At 33.8% G+C, this 19,794-nt stretch overlaps 1 protein-coding gene across 3 annotated transcripts in view; it reads right to left on the reverse strand.

The window, feature by feature from the left end:
* LOC115890161 (dipeptidase 1-like) overlaps positions 1 to 19,794 on the reverse strand; it is a 63,420-nt gene that overhangs the window by 19,794 nt on the left and 23,832 nt on the right. For all 3 annotated transcript variants that reach the window (XR_004051582.1, XM_030910322.1, XM_030910323.1), the window contains 4 exons: positions 13,235 to 13,443; positions 9,151 to 9,289; positions 6,632 to 6,795; positions 4,273 to 4,487 (listed from right to left, as the gene is read on the reverse strand). Coding sequence is in view for 2 of the 3 variants with exons in the window: in XM_030910322.1 (XP_030766182.1) it covers positions 4,273 to 4,487; positions 6,632 to 6,795; positions 9,151 to 9,289; positions 13,235 to 13,443 (727 nt within the window). In the remaining variant the exon portion in view is untranslated. The remainder of the gene's footprint in view (positions 1 to 4,272; positions 4,488 to 6,631; positions 6,796 to 9,150; positions 9,290 to 13,234; positions 13,444 to 19,794) is intronic.

Genomic DNA, 19,794 nt, shown 5'->3' on the forward strand with positions numbered 1-19,794 from the left:
TGCTACGGCGGATCAAAATCCCACGTTTTCAAGTAATCAAATTGCTGAGGTGGTTGCCCTGCCCACAATGCCCGTATTGTTCAAGAATATTTGAACAATACTTTTCCCAACCGTTTAATTAGTGGACATGGATCTATTTTCTGCCCCGCTAGATCACCAGATCTTTCTCCCAATGATTTCTTTTTGTGGGGTTATGTAAAATTCAAAGTGTATGGTCATAAAAGGGCTAATAATCTGGATGAGCTTCAAGTAAAAATACGAGAGGCTTTCCAAACTATTAGCCCTAATATGTAAGCCAATCAGACGGGGATTTTACGACCGCCTAGGCTTCTGTCTAGCACAAGAAGATGGTCTTTTTGAACACTTGTTATAACTTTTTTTTATTTAGAGTAATATTTTAGTTTTTTTTTGGGGGGTTTAGAGAATTTATTTATTTTTAGTTTTGGCTTGTGTGTTTACTCAAATAATAAATATTTAAGTATTTTTATTTTAAATGTTACCTTAAGTGTAGGGAAACACTTAAAATGAAAATAATAAATACTCGGCACTCCTCGCGTCGTATTCCTAGTCTGTCACGACCATAGACTTAAAATAAAATATAGACTACACTATTTACATCTCAACGCGGACAAACAACCTTTTTTGTACACATGTTTACTTCTGGGTACAGTCGACCGAGCCTTCCTCATCCAGCCTATGTTGTCACGTCTTTAATATTATCAATATTTTTTTTCTTGTTATACACATATATTGAGATATTAATACTACAGTTTAATAAAAGTAGGTTTAAATATTCCATAGATGTATTAAATAGTCCTTATACTACTAAATTATAAGTCGGATACTGTTTAATAAGGATAAGTTCTTTACAATATGACAACACCGATTAGAGGCGAGGGAGCCTATTCATTCATTTATTACCTTGTAGTACGTGTCGCACGTATTGCGGTAAAGCTTTGTTGCCGCTATCTCCCCGGCTGTATTAACGCATTTTCTTAGCTTGTAGTCCTTAAGTGTTTATTTTATTGACTTTTTTCTGTTCAAGAACTATCAAATATGGTTCGCCAGTGCCAAATTTACAAGAAATTTGACTTAAATAATGCATTTAAGTCTTGAAACGACTTTCGACCGGTAGGCAACTCTCAATTTACCCATTAGGAGTCAGTGGCGTTGTTGTAGAAAGGCGATTATTTAGATAATCTTTTAGTAAAATGTAAAATCTGAATTTTTTCTCTTACATTATTTACTTACTTACATTGTAACAAAATCATAATTATAACCCTGTTAATAATTAATAATGTTTTTATTAAAAATATATTCCGGTTTATTCTAAAATTATCTTCAGAATCTAAAATAACATACAAGAATTTTAAAATGATATTACATTATGAAACAATACTTTTTAATATACCGGGTCGTCTCAAAAGTGGCTCACCCCTATAACGCGTCAGGAATGGCTATGAAATGAAGAACGCTGTCATTTCATGTAAATTTATATGGGAAATGTCGTCGATCGTCATTTACTGTCCAAGTAGACGCGGTTTTTTTCGATCATACGGTATTTGTAGTCATTTTATTATTATAATAAATATAATAATATATTTTATGGTATTTTTCTAGAAATAATAATAAATATAATAACCGGGGGAGGGGGGGGGGCGTCTCAAAAGTGGCTCACCCCTATAACGCGTCAGGAATGGCTATGAAATGAAGAACGCTGTCATTTCATGTAAATTTATATGGGAAATGTCGTCGATCGTCATTTACTGTCCAAGTAGACGCGGTTTTTTTCGATCATACGGTATTTGTAGTCATTTTATTATTATAATAAATATAATAATATATTTTATGGTATTTTTCTAGAAATAATAATAAATATAATAACCGGGGGAGGGGGGGGGCGTCTCAAAAGTGGCTCACCCCTATAACTTTTTTATTTTTTCAGATAAAAAAAAACAGATTTGTATGTTAGTAGGTATATGGCATAAATTAGGATTTATTGACGTATTCAATTGTTTTTGGTCTCTTCCTGTTTCACCGAAATGATTATATCTTTTGATTTTTAAAGGCACCCTCCGTATATTGCTACTTTATTCGATAAAAAATGACACTCTGAATAGAATGACATATCATATGACAACTTTTGACATTGTCGCTTAAAAACAAATCGTATTTTAAATTTCAATCCAGGGTGCCACGGTGTTGTTAAAAACACTAAATTTTAATCAAGGGGCCTTGGAAAAATAGTTTTGATCGTCTAATAGGTTTCGTGTCTTGTCTAGGCCGGTTAAAAAGATGTACAAATCGTATTTTTAATCATACATATGTCAATTTTTCAAATGGAACAAGGGTGACTCATTAGCATATTTGGAAAAAGCATTTTTTTATGAATATATTGATACCACACACTTGGTATTTCGAGTCAAATTGTCGTTATGAACCGCGTGTTACAATTACAATTAAACCATATGCGAAAATGTCAAAAGTTGACATATGATATTTCATTCTATTCAGAGTGTCATTTTCTATCGAATAAAGTAGAAATATACCGAGGGTGCCGTTTAAAAATTAAAAGTTATAGTCATTTCCGGTGACACAGGAAGTGACCAAAAACAATTGAATGCGTCAATCAATCCTAATTTATTTCATATACTAACATACTAAATCTTGTTTTTTTATTTGAAAATATAAAAAAATTATGGGGATGAGCCACTTTTGAGCCGCACCCGGTATAATAAAGACAGTACCGAGTTAAATAAATGTAGTTTTTATTTTATCCACTTCCTATCACCTTCCTTGCTTTAATGGAACAGATTTATGTTTTCTCTAATTTACATAATAAGACATCACTTAACTAGAAAAAAAATTACAACAATCATTTTTTTTTCTCTCCCTGTCGCCGATTCTATTATATCTGTGGAATAGATCCGGTTTTGATTAATATTAGGGGTTGTAAATGTTTGACTAAAATTAATAATTTATTATTAATTTCAAAAATTACGTAATTTCGATTATAAAATTTCTTCTATAACGTGTATTTTATTATGTTTATCCTTTTCGGACTCTAAGACGTTTTTTCTAAACTTTTATGTAAAAAACCTGTCCTAAATCTTAATAAAATATAAAAACGTTTAAATACGATATATTTTTAATTTACTTATAGCTTCATTAAAATAAAAAAATTACCCGGCTATGATACGGAGAGTTCAGGTGTACTTGAGAAACGAAAGACAGTGTTTGTTTCTCGGCAGAGTCGTCAGGGAACGACCGTTACGACAGAGACAACCTATCTATCGCTCGTGTCGCACTCGTTATAACCTAAAACAATAACACAACAATAACAAGACAGTGTCTGACCGCATGTTCCAGCTATTTATGAATGAGATGCTCAGTCTATATTTTATTTTAAGTCTATGGTCACGACCGATCCATCCAAGCACAACTGCAACTGCGTACTGCCTGACCAGCCGACGAGCCGGCAGTGAATCTCGAGTACGAACGCAAATCGGGTAAACGTAAATTCGTCCGGCAACTTGCTATGTTACTAGTAGCCTGGTCTTCTCTGTATAGTTATTATATAGACTGAAATCATAAATTTGAATGTTTTTGTGTAAAAAGTTCAACAAAAATTGTGTTATCATCATATTTTCGCAGAATTGAAAATTTTCACTAATTTATTTATTTCAACCAAACAACTATCTACTTAACGTGTGTTAATTTTTTGTCAATAATGATATGTATTGACTAATTCCATTCTAAATATCTCGAGAACGGTTGCTCGTAGCGATTTGTACCAAGATGTTTTTTACATGAAAAGTCACGGAAATGTATCTTTTTTCACTCGGTTGTTTTATACAGGTACGGACGAAAAGTTATTACTCTTCAAAACAGTAAAAATACATGTAGGTGGCGCCCCCTACAAATGGGAGTTATATTGACATCAAAATCAAATTTATCATATCAAAAAACTCCCATTACTCCCATTACACCAATTTTGATCCAAATATTGGCGTTACTTCATAAATTATTTGGAAAAAATCGAAATAAAAAAGGAAACTTCCACACTCTGTATGTCCGAAACTAAGCATTTTAGGACATACATTTATACGAACTTTTTTACTTAATTTTAACTACGCGCCCTGTATAGAGTGTATCCGCGTAAAAAAATGCTGTTCGACACAAATCCGCTACCACTACTTATAATCACTATTACTTTCTAACCTCCCCATATAGATTAGAATTTTTTGTGCACGCTGTTTTACCCGTTCCTACCTTCTACGCCGATGAGCGAGGCTATCTTGCCGTCGCGATGCGCGCTCCTGATCTCCTCCGCGCTCCTGACCATGCGCATGTAGTCCTTCTCGCGCTCCACCAGCCGCTCCACCGCGTCGATCTGTTCCAGCGTGATCTGCACTGCGTCGCGGTGCTGCGCTTTGCAAGGCACGTAGGCGGACCAGAACTGGCCGCCCAATCCTCCCTCCACCAACCTGGAACAACAGTTATGAGAGGATTTTGTGGTGTTGGTATATCTACGTAAGTTTATTGTGTAATCTACGATTATATCCCTAGATTTTAAGTATGTGCTAGACCTAGATCATATACCGGGTGTTGCATCGTCGGACGGGACATAGGAAATCCCATGTAAATTTTAATGGGTCAATTATTGGCTTCCCTAATTATTTTAGAGAATAATTAGATTTAGGTTTATTGAAGAGCACTAAAGCTCACATTCAAAAGAATAACTTTAGATATTTTTGATTAGCTCGTTTACGAGTTGTCGCCGATTTCTTTCTAAATATTTCTCCTTTCTTATGGCACTGTATTTAGCAAAATAAAAACACTAAATCACCACAATACACCAAAACACTTTTACTTTTACACTGGACGCGCGTCCGATGATGCTAACCATGTTAGCATCATCAGCAGATGATGATAAACTCCTGTATTTGCTTATAAGCCCCAGTCAAGGTAAAAGATAACTGTCAAATGAAGTTGTCATTTCATAAATTTACCTATTTAGTGCATTATTATTATTGAAAACTCATTCCTACATCGGAAATCTTAAAGATGTATTTATAAATAAAAATTAATATGAGTTAAAGTAAAATAAAGTAATCAATTACAAGGTTAATTATAGTATTATTACAATATTCAATAACTTATTAATTTAGGTACTATTAAATTGTTAGAACTTTAGGATTTAAGAAGATGTTCAAATATTCCTCCATCGACTGCTAGACAATAACCCAGGCGATCATAAAATTCTCTTCTTACCATCGCTAGTTGGTAAACTGAAATTCTATTGCATTCGGCAGAAATATCATTTTTAACTCGTCTAGAGTTGGGTATTTTTTCTTGTATACCCTGTTTTTTAAATGGCCCCAGAGAAAGAAATCATTTGGCGAAATATCAGGAGACCTTGCTGGTCAATTTACTGTATGATTTAGGCCAATAACGTTTCCGTTAAAACTATTGTCTAAATATTCCCGAACAGCCAGGGTACTATGTGCCGGGCAGCCATCCATTTGGTACCAAACTTCCTGATTTTCCTTAGCGGCATCATGTAAAGCACAACCAAATAATATTCTGCATTTAAATTTCGCGTAAGAAATAATGGCCCGATAAAATTGTGTCCGAATATCCCTGCCCAAACATTTACTTTCTGTGGATATTGCGTCCTTGTTTCGACAAACCTGTGTTAATTTACTTTGTTTCAATATCGATAATTTTGAACATTGGGTTCATTACTTAAGGTAAACGTGCATTCTTCAGTGAAACATATGTTTTTTAAAAATTCCCTATCCGTGTTTGCTCTTTTCATCATATCAAAACAAAACGCCTGCCGCCGTATTTCGTCCCCATCTCGTAGCTCTTGGTGCTTTTCATATTTGAAGGAATAGTATTTATGTCGTTTCAAAATTCGAAACGCTGTAGTGTGATCTATTCCTATTTCATCCTCAAGTTTCCTTGTGCTGATCTTTCCATCGTTCTATTCCACGCTCAATAAAACTTCCAAGTCGGTATCATTTCTTGCATCTTCTCTTTGTTCCTGCCTTGCTTCACATCTGCAGTTATTTATTAGGGTACCTTTGGTCTCAAATCTCTGGATATTCCTTGCGATTGTAGATTTTCCAGGTATCGGTCTATTCGGATACAGAGCAGCAAACATGTCCAACACCTTTTGATAACTATTTCCTTGATAATATCATTTAATCATCAATACTTTTTCTTCGGTAGTGTAATTCATGGCTAATATTTTCGATGTAGGTATGAGTTTTTAATAATAATAAAAAAGCACTAAATAGATAAATTTCTGAAATGACAACTTCATTTGACAGTTATCTTTTACCTTGACTGGTGCTGATAAGTAAATACAGGGCCATAAGAAAGGAGAAATATTTAAAAAGAAATCGGCGATAACTCGTAAACGAGCTAATCAAAAATATATAAGGTTATTCTTTTGAATGTGGGTTTTAGTGCTCTCCAATAAATCTAAATAGAATTATTCTCTAAAATAATTAGGGAAGCCAATAATTGACCCCATTAAAATTTACATGGGATTTCCTATGTCCCGTCCGAAGATGCAACACCCGGTATATGATCTAGGGTGATAGAAGGAACATTTTCTTACTTTGGTAGGTCAGTATGCGACCATTTGCTGGTTGACCACGGGTCTTCATCACTGATTCTGCTCAGGTTGAGGTCGTTGAGCTTGTTGTGGAGGAATTTCCGCAAGTTCCAGGGGAGGTCGTTGTGACCGTCGATCAGGGGAGAATTTTTCAGTAATCTCCTTACCTGGAAAATATTTATTTACAGGGTATTGCTTGTTCTGGTCTGGTGGTTTTCTTTGTTAACAAGATATTTTTAACGCGTTCAACCCTGACTAATAAAATATCATCACAGAAGAACGATTTCTTCAAGCTTTCCCACGAAGAAAAAATTGATTATGTTACTACAAAGCGTGCTTACAGAGTGTACGTTAATATCAAAAGAATATTCCGGCTTTATAGAATTACATACATATGTATAGTTCATATCAAATCAACTTTTAGTCACGTGAATAAGCTTGACCTGTACAGCGTTGCCCACTTTTACATATTTTCTTTTAATCAAAATATTTTAGAAAACAAAAATAAATTAATTATAAATATACAAACAGTTATTATTTACATCAACAAAACTCACCTCCTGAACAGCACTTACGGGACATAAACTTTCCCGTTCAAAATCTATACTAATATATAAAATCCTTAAGTGACTGATTCACTGATTGAACCACTCAACGTACGAAGCTCAATTTTGCCATACAGGTTGATTCTAGGGTGTAGAGGTTCGATAAGAAGGGATTTTTCGAAATTTCAGTTCCAAGGGAGTGAAACCACCCCTCAAATATTACAATATTTTTTATTTCGATCATTACTGTCAAGTTTCCGAAAAAACGCTTAAACACGTATATTTTATTTTGTTGTTTTGAGTAATCAAAACAAGTTTGAGTAATCACGATTCTGCTTAAACTACTTGACGTTTAAAGCTGATTTTTGGCAAACTGATTGACTGTGAGGTGTAGAGGTTCGATAAGGAGGGGTTTCTCAAATCTCAAATTCCAAGAGGGTGATAAAGCCCCTCAAATATTACAATATTTGTTATTAAAAAAACGGTTAGTCTTTCGGGAAAACGCTTGGACACGCATAATTTATTGTTTTTTTCGCGTGCTCTAGAGTAAGTTCGCGTAATAACTTGGCTATTTTACAGCCAGAAAATGCAACAAAAAACGTGGTTTACAAAGAGGTACCGTGAAATGGGGTGACTTTGCCTCTTGGGGTGACTTTGCCAAATTCCGTCCGAAAATATGTGAGACGTAGCCGTAGCCACTACTTGAAAAGAACGCGTTATGTGTCATCGGTAAATTATAGGTGGAGGCGCCCCACGTCTCGGAACGTCGCTAAACGCTTGCCGTCAGTTGCGATGTAGCATTTACAGTGCTGTGAAGCCAAATCTGTTTTTAAAGCCTATTTTGTGCGTTTCAAACTTCTACGTGGCTGCAATAGTTAACCACGCTATATTGAGGTAGGTATTATGCAGAAGTTCGTTATAATATTGAGGGAAGCATATTTTACGTAATTATGCTTTTAAACGGGGTGGCTTTGGTCTATCAATAAGAATAAGGAAGAGGGCAAAGACACCCCATATAAGCAACTAACTTTGCTCATCCAGTTTTTTACTTTTTTTATATATATATTTGTTTAATAAACAAAAAAGCGTATTATTGTTGTGTTGTCCTTATTACCACTTATAGCATAGACCATGCGCATTTGAGAAAATACAACAATTTTTGAAATAAACACGATTTAAAATTCAGAATTGGGCAAAGTCACCCCACTTCACGGTACTTAAATAAGGCTCTCTATTTAAGTACCTTTTTATATCTCTTTAGTTATCGCAGTACTTTTTTTCAAATCTACCCCTAAGGAGGTGAAATGGGGTGAAAATGATTTTTATCTTTCATATTTAGTAACTACCAAAATATAATAATATCGCCATAATGTTTTTTCTCATGCTGACATAAATGTGAGAAAATGTTATCCAGTTTATATGTTAATGGAAATTCTTGCTTTGCTTTATCATCATCATTACAAATGAATTGTTTTAATTGTATGAAATATGTCTAAGCTATTTAATAATGCTCAATTCTGTTAGACAGTTGCTTGAAAACTTGGAATAAAATATCTGCAGTCACCCTTTACAAATACCATAGAAATAAATTTTATACAGCTGTCTATTTTGACTTTAGTTACTAAGCTGACATCTATAACTATTATTATTATTTTGTAGCTTTTCCCCAGCGATACAACGTATTTCTGATACCGCGACGTATTAAGAATCTATTACAGCTGTAGGAAAATGAGTAACTAATTGTGAAAATTAAAGATCCAACCCTAGATGCAACATTTGCTGTATAAGTCTACTTGGGCGGTTTAAAATTTTACTGCAAAATCTGGCAATATATCATAGAAAAAATGTATCAACCCAACTTTTTTTCTTTTAAATACATTTTATTTTTCATTAAGCTGACTCATCGCTGTCTTATACCTACGTTAAAATCCAGACCTCGCTTCTGCGGTGACCTATCTGTATATCCTAAAGATTTACCTGTTGAAGACGGTCTTCAGTAGAGGGGTTTTCACTTCGATGGGATCCTAAGGCTAAGGGCAGTCCTAAACCGGCAGTGAGGGTTGCTACCACTACGCAGACCACGAGACAGACGCACCAAGGGCCCCGTAGATTGGTTCTGCAAGAAAGAACACCTTATAGATAAAGTAAAAACTAATGAAGCATAGCATAATTGAATAAAGCAATTAATTCTGGAATTTTCTGCTATCTCACTTTCGAAAAATTTGAAGTCGTTCTTAAGAAAATAAATAAAACAAAAAATCCCGGAATAAAAATCCGCACTTGGCATGTAGAAAAGCGGCAACACGGCGGCGGCCGGGCAACCAGGCTGACCCACCACCACCTCCACACAAGGCTATTCAACCTTTTCCAATATGGCGGAGATAGAAGTGCTTTATTTAGCGCGTATTTTAAAACCTGTTTTATTTCCAAATAGCCATTTTTCACACAAATGTCGGGTTAGATTACGTAATATTTCACTAATTTTTTAATATACAGGGAGTCTAAAGTTCTCCACATAAGTATGGAATTTTGTATTATTACTTTTATGAAAACATCAGTTAGTTACTTTTTATAAAAAGGTCTGCTTTCTCAGAAAATAGGTAGTGATAAAATATTCAAACTTGAGGTAGCATATATAGGGTGTTCAAAATCATCGGAAAAAGAAATAACCAGAAATATATGACAGAAAATAGCAATATAAACTAAATATTCAATTGCAAACACTTACCTACCATAGTTTAGAATTTACTGAACGTTTGATAAATATATACTACTATGGACAGTATAGGAAGTTACTTGTCTTTGTAAAAGCCTTGGTAAATGCTCTTGGAATTATAAACTACACTGGCTTTGGTCAAAAAATATGGAATATTTTTTTCTATGTTTTGCAGCATTACACAAATGGGAATAAATTTAAACTATAATAGGTGAGGATAAATAAAAAATATATTATGTGTTTCAAGATTTTATATAGAAAAAAAAACTAAATACCTTTTTGGGGGTTCGTAAGTAAAACTTACGCTTAGCTTAGTTTTCTTTACTGTTTCTCTTTACATAGGGCATTGTCTTTGTGGTAAAGACGCCATTCCTTTTTTTGCATAGTTCTTCAATAAAATATTGGATATTCTGAACAAGATGCATTTAATAATAAATTCTGACGTATGTGAGGGGCAATTGTGACCTAAAAAAAGACTTACATCCAGGCCATTTATATTTTCAAATGTCAATGTCAATTTCTGTGATCTTTTTGATGTAAAAAGCTTGATTCTTCTTCCAATATTTTACTTATAGTGAGGTAAGTGTAAGCAGTAGCCATAACTACATCCTTACTAGGGTAACAGAGGCTTTAGCCTTTGGCCTTTTTGAGGCATATTTAATGCACTTCTTACCCGAGAACTACGAGTAGGAGTGAAATTATCTCTTTTAATAGCTGTCAACTATTTTTTACGAAGCTCGTCATTTTTGGGGAATATAAAAGCAGAAACATTGGGACCCCCTCTATTCCCGTGACAATTTGGAACAGAGCATGTAAAAGGCATGCTACAATAAAATGTTAATACCTACCCTTTAATACCTATCTTTTGATTATTGTAAGTAACCATTATAAAGTGCTATGCAGACTGGCGGCGAAGGCTTTTTACTCATTTAGGTGTAATATCTTGATAAATACTTCTAGTTCTTACCTTAAAATAATTAATAATAGAGGAGTACGACAAGCACAAAAGTTTGACGTTCCCTATGTGGAATGTCTTGTTTGGATTTTTATTACACTGTTATTTTATCACAATTTTCTGATCACACCATGCACTGAACACTAAGAACTAAACAAACGTGTTGCAGAAGCACAACAAACTAGAGATAATTAATTATTTCTGGTATGCAATCGAAACGAGAAACCACTACCGGCTTTTCAGGTTAAAAGTAAACAATTTAATAATGCGCTGCATTCGCCGCCATATTTGCCTTGCCCATATCATGTTGATTGGCCTTGAGTTGAGGTGGTGCTGGTCAAATCAAATCGCAATGTTGCCAGTTGTTGGCTGGCGCACGAGGACGGTTCTGCAATGTGATTGGGCGTATTTTTCATACGTCATCAATTGGCACTTTAAAATTATTTCAAATAAAAGCAATTTTGATGGCCTATAAAAAAATTATTCAATGTCATGGAACTATTTTTTTTTGGATAAATATACTGAAAATAGTCTTCTATTTCAGATTTTGTCCTTGAATTGGGTATTTTATTTTTTGTGAAAGAGCCTATTGTTACATTTATTATTCACATCTCCTTGAATAAGATGTTTCACTAGTCCGAAAAAGTAGCAAAATAAGCGTTCGCCATTTAACGTTTTATGTAAAACTGGCTAGGTATTTTTACACAAATGAAGAAGGAAATTAAAGATAAAGGATTATACTATATCCGTATTTTATCACAGTTTTATACAACTTCTTTATTTTTAAGATTTTGATAGTCAAACATCAACAAAATATTCCTAAAGTTTGGACTAAATTTTCTCGAAAATAAAGACATAATTTAAAATTTACCGTTACAATACGGAAACATATTTGCAAAAAAAATATTTTGACTACTACGCCTTAAAAATGCGAAAAATAATCTTCTAATACTGATTTAGTTCGAAGTTCCTATTCCAGCAAACGTTTATTAAAATTCATGTAAAACAGATTGAAATCGCAAAGCGTTCTTTTTTCACTTTGTGATCAAATGCCGCGAAAATCTGACAAGTACAAAGAAACATTTGATATATTCTCTCACTTTGAAGCGAACTGCGATATTTTCTCGGCCACCATGATAAAGCAGTCGATTAAAATGTCAGTCAAACGCTGCATAATGTGCCGCAGAAGCCGTATTTTTAATTCTCATACTTTTTTCTGATTTGAAATAAAAACTTTGAATTTAATGATTTTCTTTGTAATAAAAATGGTTATGGATGTTAGGTTAGGTTTAGCATTGTGTTGTTCTGTATTCATCACATACTAAACCAATGAATACAGAACAACAAACAAAAAATGTAATATAACAAATACCATGTGAATGCGATAAATTTTACATTGGTGAAACATCTAGACCCTTAAAGGTTCGAATTAAAGAACATAAAGATTATTTAAGAAAGGGAGATTTTCACAAATCTAAGATTTGTCAGCATTCATGGGACACAGGGTACAGAATAAATTTTAATAACGCCAAAATTATAATGAAAGAAGCGATAGCCTCAAAAAGAAAGATAGCCTTTTTTAATTCAATCTAATAAAAATAAATGTATTGCTCATGCATCTGGAGATATTAGTAATGTATGGCAATCGCTTCTTTGATTCTAAAGAACATAACATAAATAAACATACGTAAAATTTAAAAATAATCATACAGAAAGTTTGGGGCTTTTTGGTTTTACCTTATTAAGTAATTGTTATCAGGTAGTAATTGCTAATTTTGAAGTTTAACTTGACATAATGTCCTTTTAACCAGTGGCGGATACAGAGGGGGGGGCCATGGGGCCCGGGCCCCCCCTAAAATCTGTAAATTGGGTTAAATCTTAGGCTCTTGGGTTAAAAATGGCGCCCTAAAAAGCATATTCTACATTACTTTTTATTTTGGCCCCCCCCCTAAAATAAATTCCTGTATCCGCCCCTGCTTTTAACAGAACGTCAACGGTTTCTTGTAGACGTATCTGTTTTAAAAAAGTAAATGTTCTCGAATAGTTGAATTTAAATATTTTAAATAGTTTTTTTCTTTGTATTTTTTTTGCTTCGGACGACGGAAAGAGATAAACTTTCCGAAACGTTAAGCATTTTTTTCTTTGTTAGGCAAATTTGTATAACTGTAAACATAACTTCTGACAAGCAGTGTCCGTTTAGGTTTAACGCCAGAAGTGTTTACAAAAAATAACTATTTTATTTTGTAGATTTTCTTGCAGTGCAGTGGCGAAATACCCATAAAGGATTTTTTTGGAGAGATGAACATTTTACTTCTAACTTTTCCACCAATAAGGAATATACGTAGATATATTCATCTAACTAAATAATTTGATTGCTGCTTGGTTCGTACCTGACACTGTCGCTACCTGAGCTGCACGAGCACGTGTCGTAGTCGTAGGGGTAGTATAGGTCGGGTGGCACCGTCCTCCCGACCACCGCGCCCGCATGGTGCTGGGGGGACCTGGTGAACTGCGGCTGCGTCGTCGGGGGGGAGGGGCCGCCGAAGGTCGTTTCCCTGGTGAGGGGAGGCGCAGCGACGTTTCGAGGACATGGAGGGATCTGCAACCAAAAAGAAAATATACATTAATTCACTAATGTCAGGATCAAAATTTAGGCCGACTTGGGTTCATATCAGTTTAGGAAAAATCATATAAAATATAATTTCGGTCAGCCATTTTGGTATAAATCCAAGAAACAAGAGTTACTTGCGTGACAAATAACGAAAATCTTTGATTTTTCTCGGTTGTAAGTTCTGAGAAATTTCTTCGAGAGTTTTAAACCGTTAAAAGGTTACGAATGGCTCTTAACGCATGTTTCATCTTACCTTACACCCGAAACTGACAGGTAAAACGTTAAGAATCAAATAATTTATAGTTATTTTTTATATAAGACGATAATGCAATTTTATCGTCGTGTATAAAACAATATTTTTTTCTATAGCGAGTTACGTTTTAAAAAATATTCAGAAATTATTATTTCAAGGAATTTATTACGAGTAGAAAAAATATTGTGCTGGGTTGGCGTTGGTTTCTATGTAATTTGTGTATGATGTAATTTGTGTATGTAATATGTGTACAATGATTGCGTAGAGAATCTAAACAAACTAGGCAAAGAAAAAAGAATCCTCCAACTCTGTGTCTCACCAAGTGATAGTAGGTTACAGCCATAGATAAATGAAACAAGTTTAGATTGGAAAGTGCCCATAAGGACAATGTAAACACTATTTGGCGCTTATCTTGCAACGGTCGCGACCCAAAACTTTTAAAAATTTCGGAGCGGTTCGGCTTTTTCCGGAATTATATCGCCAAATATTCTTTATTCAAATTTATTATTATTTTCGTTTAATTTTATAAATAAAATACAATGTGTTGCATACAAGAAACTTTATTTTATATAAGGACGCATGTATGAAATACCTATGAAACATTGGAAACCGACGTTATGCCACGATCCACGATGGTTTTTGCAGTTCACAGTTCACAGCACAGCTTTTTAAGTCTTTAATGCCGCTTTTTCACAATTATCATCGGTTGGAGTAAATAAAACTTGAATTAAACTCACAAGATAGCAATATTACTTTGAAAATGGACGCTATAAACACTTTTCGGAATTTCTTTAATGAGAGCGGTTTAGGTTTTGAAAGATTATTATGATTTTTGAAGATTCTGACTTTGACAATAGAAAATTATTTCTGTTTTTGTTTGCCGTTGTTCTTAGCGACCGCTATAGCAGCGCCAGATCGCGTATAACGGTCGCGACCCAAAATAATTTCGCGACCTAAAATTTTTACGGACTTTCCAATCTAAACTTGTTGCATTTATCTATGGTTACAGCAATTACAAGAAATGTTTTTTTGACAAATAAATAAAGCGTCTCTTTAGTTGTCAGTTTTGCGTCAATATCAGGGGTGGGAAGGTGAAATAGCAAAAGCGGTTCCACCGTTTCCACGGAAATCTCAAATAAAATAGTTCCAGCCCTAGCCACTAGGTGGTAGTGCAATTAATTTTTAGGTTAAGAAGTTGCTACTAGTTATTGCCAGATGGCGTTAAATCAGAATTTTTTTGTAGTTTCCATAGTTTCCAACGGCCATTGTCATATTATTATCAAATTCTCAAAAAATATTGTCGTTGTCATAGCGCCAATCATAATATTATCAAATAAATGATTATCATGCTCTAGACACTCAATGGTAATTTTATAGAACTACAAATTTAGTTTCTTCCGCATCGCCAGACGGCGCAAAAGACATTAAAGTACAGGTTTCTAATTTATATTATGAAGATGACATGACAGTCTCTATGTTAACTACTGTCTATGGTCTAGTTTTTGTCTAGTTGACAAAATGTTGGTGATCCGTCAAGTTATTTTTAAATCATTATTTAAATAATTATTAATTCAGATATTCCTGATTTGTCGGAAAGTTCAGTGATTTGTGTTTATAGTTTGTGTTTTTATTAGTTTGTGCATTCTGATACTTACAGTCGATCATCATTTTCATGTTAGATACTAAACTTTTTTATTAAAGTCATTTTGACATTTTAGAAATAATAATTTATAAACCAAATAAAAAAAATAGTTTAATCATAAATAAGTAAGTATAGTATTTTTAATACCCATTTAGAATAACACCATCCTTATTTATTATTAATAAATCAGTTGAAACAAAAAATTACCAACAAAAATGAACGTCGATTACTAATAATTTGTTAGATGTCACGTTTTTGAAGTTACGTTTCATGTTAATGTCATAACGCAAAATAAGATATAAAAAATGCGATAAAATGATGAATCCAAAAAACTTATGCTTATATTGTAGTAAACTATTTTTGCGCTTGAATAACGTTACCGTTTTCAAAACGATTTAGGATCTCGATTTAAGGCAATTCAAAAAGCGTCCGAAGCACTAAAAGTCCCAGAATGCACATTATATAATCTAGAAAAACCAAACAGAGCTACAGATTTCGAATTTAGAAGAAATATGTCTGCAAGCGTTTCCCGGAGCAAAATCCGAATTACAAAGAAAACCCTACATTGTTTGAGGGAAGTAATTTACAAAATGTATGCGCGAAAGGATAAAATCACAGTAGAAACTCTAAGAGTCTCCAGAAACTAAGATTTCCAAAAGTTCGTTATATTTGGGAATTAAAAAAATGGGTTTTCATTTCAAAAAACGGGATGGAAGAAAACAGTTATTGGAAATGCCTGGAATCAGATTAAAAAGAATATTATTTTTGAACAAATACCATGCTGCTAAAAGTGAAAAGCTTTTTACACCTGTTTTTCTGGATGAGACATGGATTTTTAGTAAAAGCGGGGATAGAAGAATGTGGCAAGATGGTACTAAACACAGTGATTTAAAAAAAACTGGAAGTGGGACGCGATATGTAATTGTTCATGCCGGTAATAAAAATGGTTTTGTGGTAAATGCATCGCTAATTTTTAAATGCAATAAAAAAACAGGTAATTACCATGACAACATGAACACCGAAAATTTTGAAAACTGGTTTAAAAAGCAACTAATTGTAAACTTGGAAGAACCATCGTTAATTATAATGGATAACGCAACGTACCACAGTCGCCTGGATGAAGAAATCCCAAGAAAAAGTTAGAGCAAAACACGCATGTTAGAATGGCTCAAAAAGAAGAATATTCCTTTTCCAGATCACATTTTAAAGGATGCTGTTTGGAATATAATTGAAAAGCAAGTTTTTCCGGAAAAAAATTATCATTTAGATAAATACGCTGCCGAGCATGGTCATTGTGTTCTCAGGCTACCACCCTACCATTGCCATTTTAATGCAATCGAAATGGTATGGTCTAATAATGGTATGTTTTGAATATAGTTTACTACATTAAGCATAAGTATAAGCCTTAAATCGAGATCTTAAATAATATAGGTATTTTTTTAAGAAAACTCGGTATCTAGTTAATAAAACAATATTTTTAAAATTAGTGCGCTTCTTTTATATTTTTTTTATTACGTCAACATCTTTAGAATTTCATAAAATTAATTTTTATTATTATAAACCGCCACTGATAATATGAAATTTCAAGTCACTCCGCCAATGCAATAAGAAATATGTCAAGCATTTGACATGACAAAGGTCATAACCTAATTTTTTTCATGCGGGTTTAGATGGTGCAAGAAGCCGCATACGTTAAGTTACTAAAACGGCTGCTACCTCTAAATAGGTATTAAAAATACTATACATAGTTGGTAATATATAGTATTTTTAGTAACAGTTAATTAGTAGTCTATAATATTTTTACTATATTATAATTTAGTTGTTAAATCAAAAAAATAGGCGCTATGTGATCTATTGTTGGTGTTTAAAATGTATGTATTTATAATTTTAATTTTGTTTTAATTATGTTACACTTCTAGTGGTCTAATAAAATATAAAATGCGGTAAAAAAGTCTATATTTATTATTTTATATTTTACAAGGATTAATTTTGCGCTTGAATAACGTTACCGTTTTAATTAGCGTTAATAAGTAACGGAACGCTAAAATTATGTTATGCCAAAACTCTCCATTAGTTTCTTCCGGATCACCAGGTGGCTCTAAATGACGGACCCATTTGTTTTATATCAGTGTCCAATCTATCTCTAGTACGTGACATTAGTCTATGTCTACTATTTTTGATAGATATAAGGCAATCTTAACAGTTGCTATGGAGAAAAGAATCAAAGTCAAACTTTTTAATTGGCACTTAGATGTTAAACTACATCCAAGATACGGGCTAAACAATTTTTCCACGCGTATTTCCTGCACGAATCCGTGTTGATACGTTCCACTCGCCTTTTTTTTGTCGTCGCCGCGTTAGCTTGTCGAATGTCATCGAGTGAACAATAGTCGATGGTTTTTAAAGCCTTGTCAGTGTCCAAGTGCCTTTGTTTAGCGTCCTCGTGCATGCAACGTGACCTAAATATGTCGGAAAATGACGCGGCGTTAGGGATGAACCGATATAAAAACAACTACGGTTATTTACTCGATACTTAGATTACTTTCGATATCAAGCATGTAATAAAATAAGAAAAGAGCGAAATACTATTTTTACAAGCTCTTTTTAAAACACTATTTAACACAAGAAATACCATCATCAGGCAACATGATATTTTTATATCTGTAAATGCTGGACCAACTCAGTAACCATCAATTCGAAGTTGGTCAATGATTGCGTAGAGAATCTAAACAAACTAGGCAAAGAAGAAAGAATCCTCCAACTCTGTGTCTCACCAAGTGATAGTAGGTTACAGCAATTACAAGAAATGTTGAACACATATACCTGGGCATACGAGGCTTTAGGCCTTAAGCTGAACATCGCCAAAACTAAAATCATGTGTACTCCCCCCGAAGATCACAACAATACTATAAAAATCGGAGAAGAACTATTGGAATATGTAGCGGAATTCAATTACCTCGGCGGTTTGATTTCGGAAAAGGCCAATATCGACTCAAGAGCATTCTGCCATTAGCTGCTCCTCAAGAGCATTCTGGAAATTTATAGACAGGGTTTTCTACTATCATGACTTGAGCACAAAAACGAAACTTGCAGTGTACTGATCAATAATCCACCCACCATCTTATATGGAAACAAAACCTGGGTGCCGTACCGCCGACATATGAACGCGTTAAACAAGTTGCAACAGAGACACCTTAGCCCACGGCCACACAGAAAGCGTTTTTAGCGTTTTGCGTTTCTTGTGTCTCAAGCGCTTTTTGCGATTTTACCGTTTTAAGCGCTTTTTTCGATTTGTGTCCATTAAAAACACGCAAAAGACGCGGCAGGTCTGCAGTTTCTATTAATATGTCAATTAGTAACGTCGCAAGCTCGTGGATTCCCGGCCCGTCCAACAATCAATCCTGTGAGAAAGAGATAGGCGAGATCAGCACCGTTAGCGTTGAAAAGACGAACATAAAAGATGCTGGGATTGAATTGTGGACGGGCCGGGGCATATATTCGGAGACAAACCCAATCTACTGCTAGTGCCAGTGGTGTGTAAAAATAATAGTTATTATTTTATTTTTTGCCATCTATTTTGCGAATTTTAGTTTATATGTGTATAGCTTTTTTTTATGTTGTAGTGTTGTGGTTAGTACCTACTTGTTATAATTATAATATAATATAATAAATAATTATAATTATATAATAGAATAGTAAATATCTCTAGTTGCTAATGCAATTTTAGGACATGATTTATGAGACATTTTGTAGTGAAACTTCTTTACGCGCGCTGGGAGTAAAAATTCAAAGCCGGGACATACGAGCTAGTGAGACGGCCCTGACACACGAGTTCGTTGTAACGAAACGTGTTAACGGCTTTGAAATACGTAGTGACGCGACGTGAATTTGTGAGAAGTCCACGTGTTTATCAAAAATAAGTGAAACAAATTATTACGCGTAAAAAAACATTTGTTACACGTAAAAAACTATTTTTTACGCGCATAAAACTATTTGTTACTGGTAGAAAACTATTTTTTACGCGTATAAAACTATCTGTTACTGGTAGAAAACTATTTTTAGGCGTATACAACAATTTGTTACGTTTAAAAATATATTTGTTACACGTAAAAAACTCTTTTTTTACGCGTCAAAAACTTATTGTTTCTGGCAGAAAACCTTTCTTCGCAAAAAAAACATTTTTTACGTGTAAAAAACTATTTGTTACACGTAAAAAACTAATTTTTACGCGTCAAAAATTTATTGTTTCTTGTAAAAAAACTTTTTTACCCCAAAAAAAAATATTTTTTACGTGTAAAAAACTATTTGTTACACGTAAAAAATTAATTTTTTACGCGTCAAAAACTTATTATTTCTGGTAAAAAACCTTTTGTTGCGCAAAAAAAATAGTTTTTACGTGTAAAAAACAGTTTGTTACACGTAAAAACTATTTTTTACGCGTCAA

Source organism: Sitophilus oryzae, unplaced genomic scaffold (assembly GCF_002938485.1).
Source record: "Sitophilus oryzae breed Bouriz unplaced genomic scaffold, Soryzae_2.0 scaffold_85_pilon_pilon, whole genome shotgun sequence".
Taxonomy (NCBI): Eukaryota; Metazoa; Arthropoda; class Insecta; order Coleoptera; family Curculionidae; genus Sitophilus; species Sitophilus oryzae.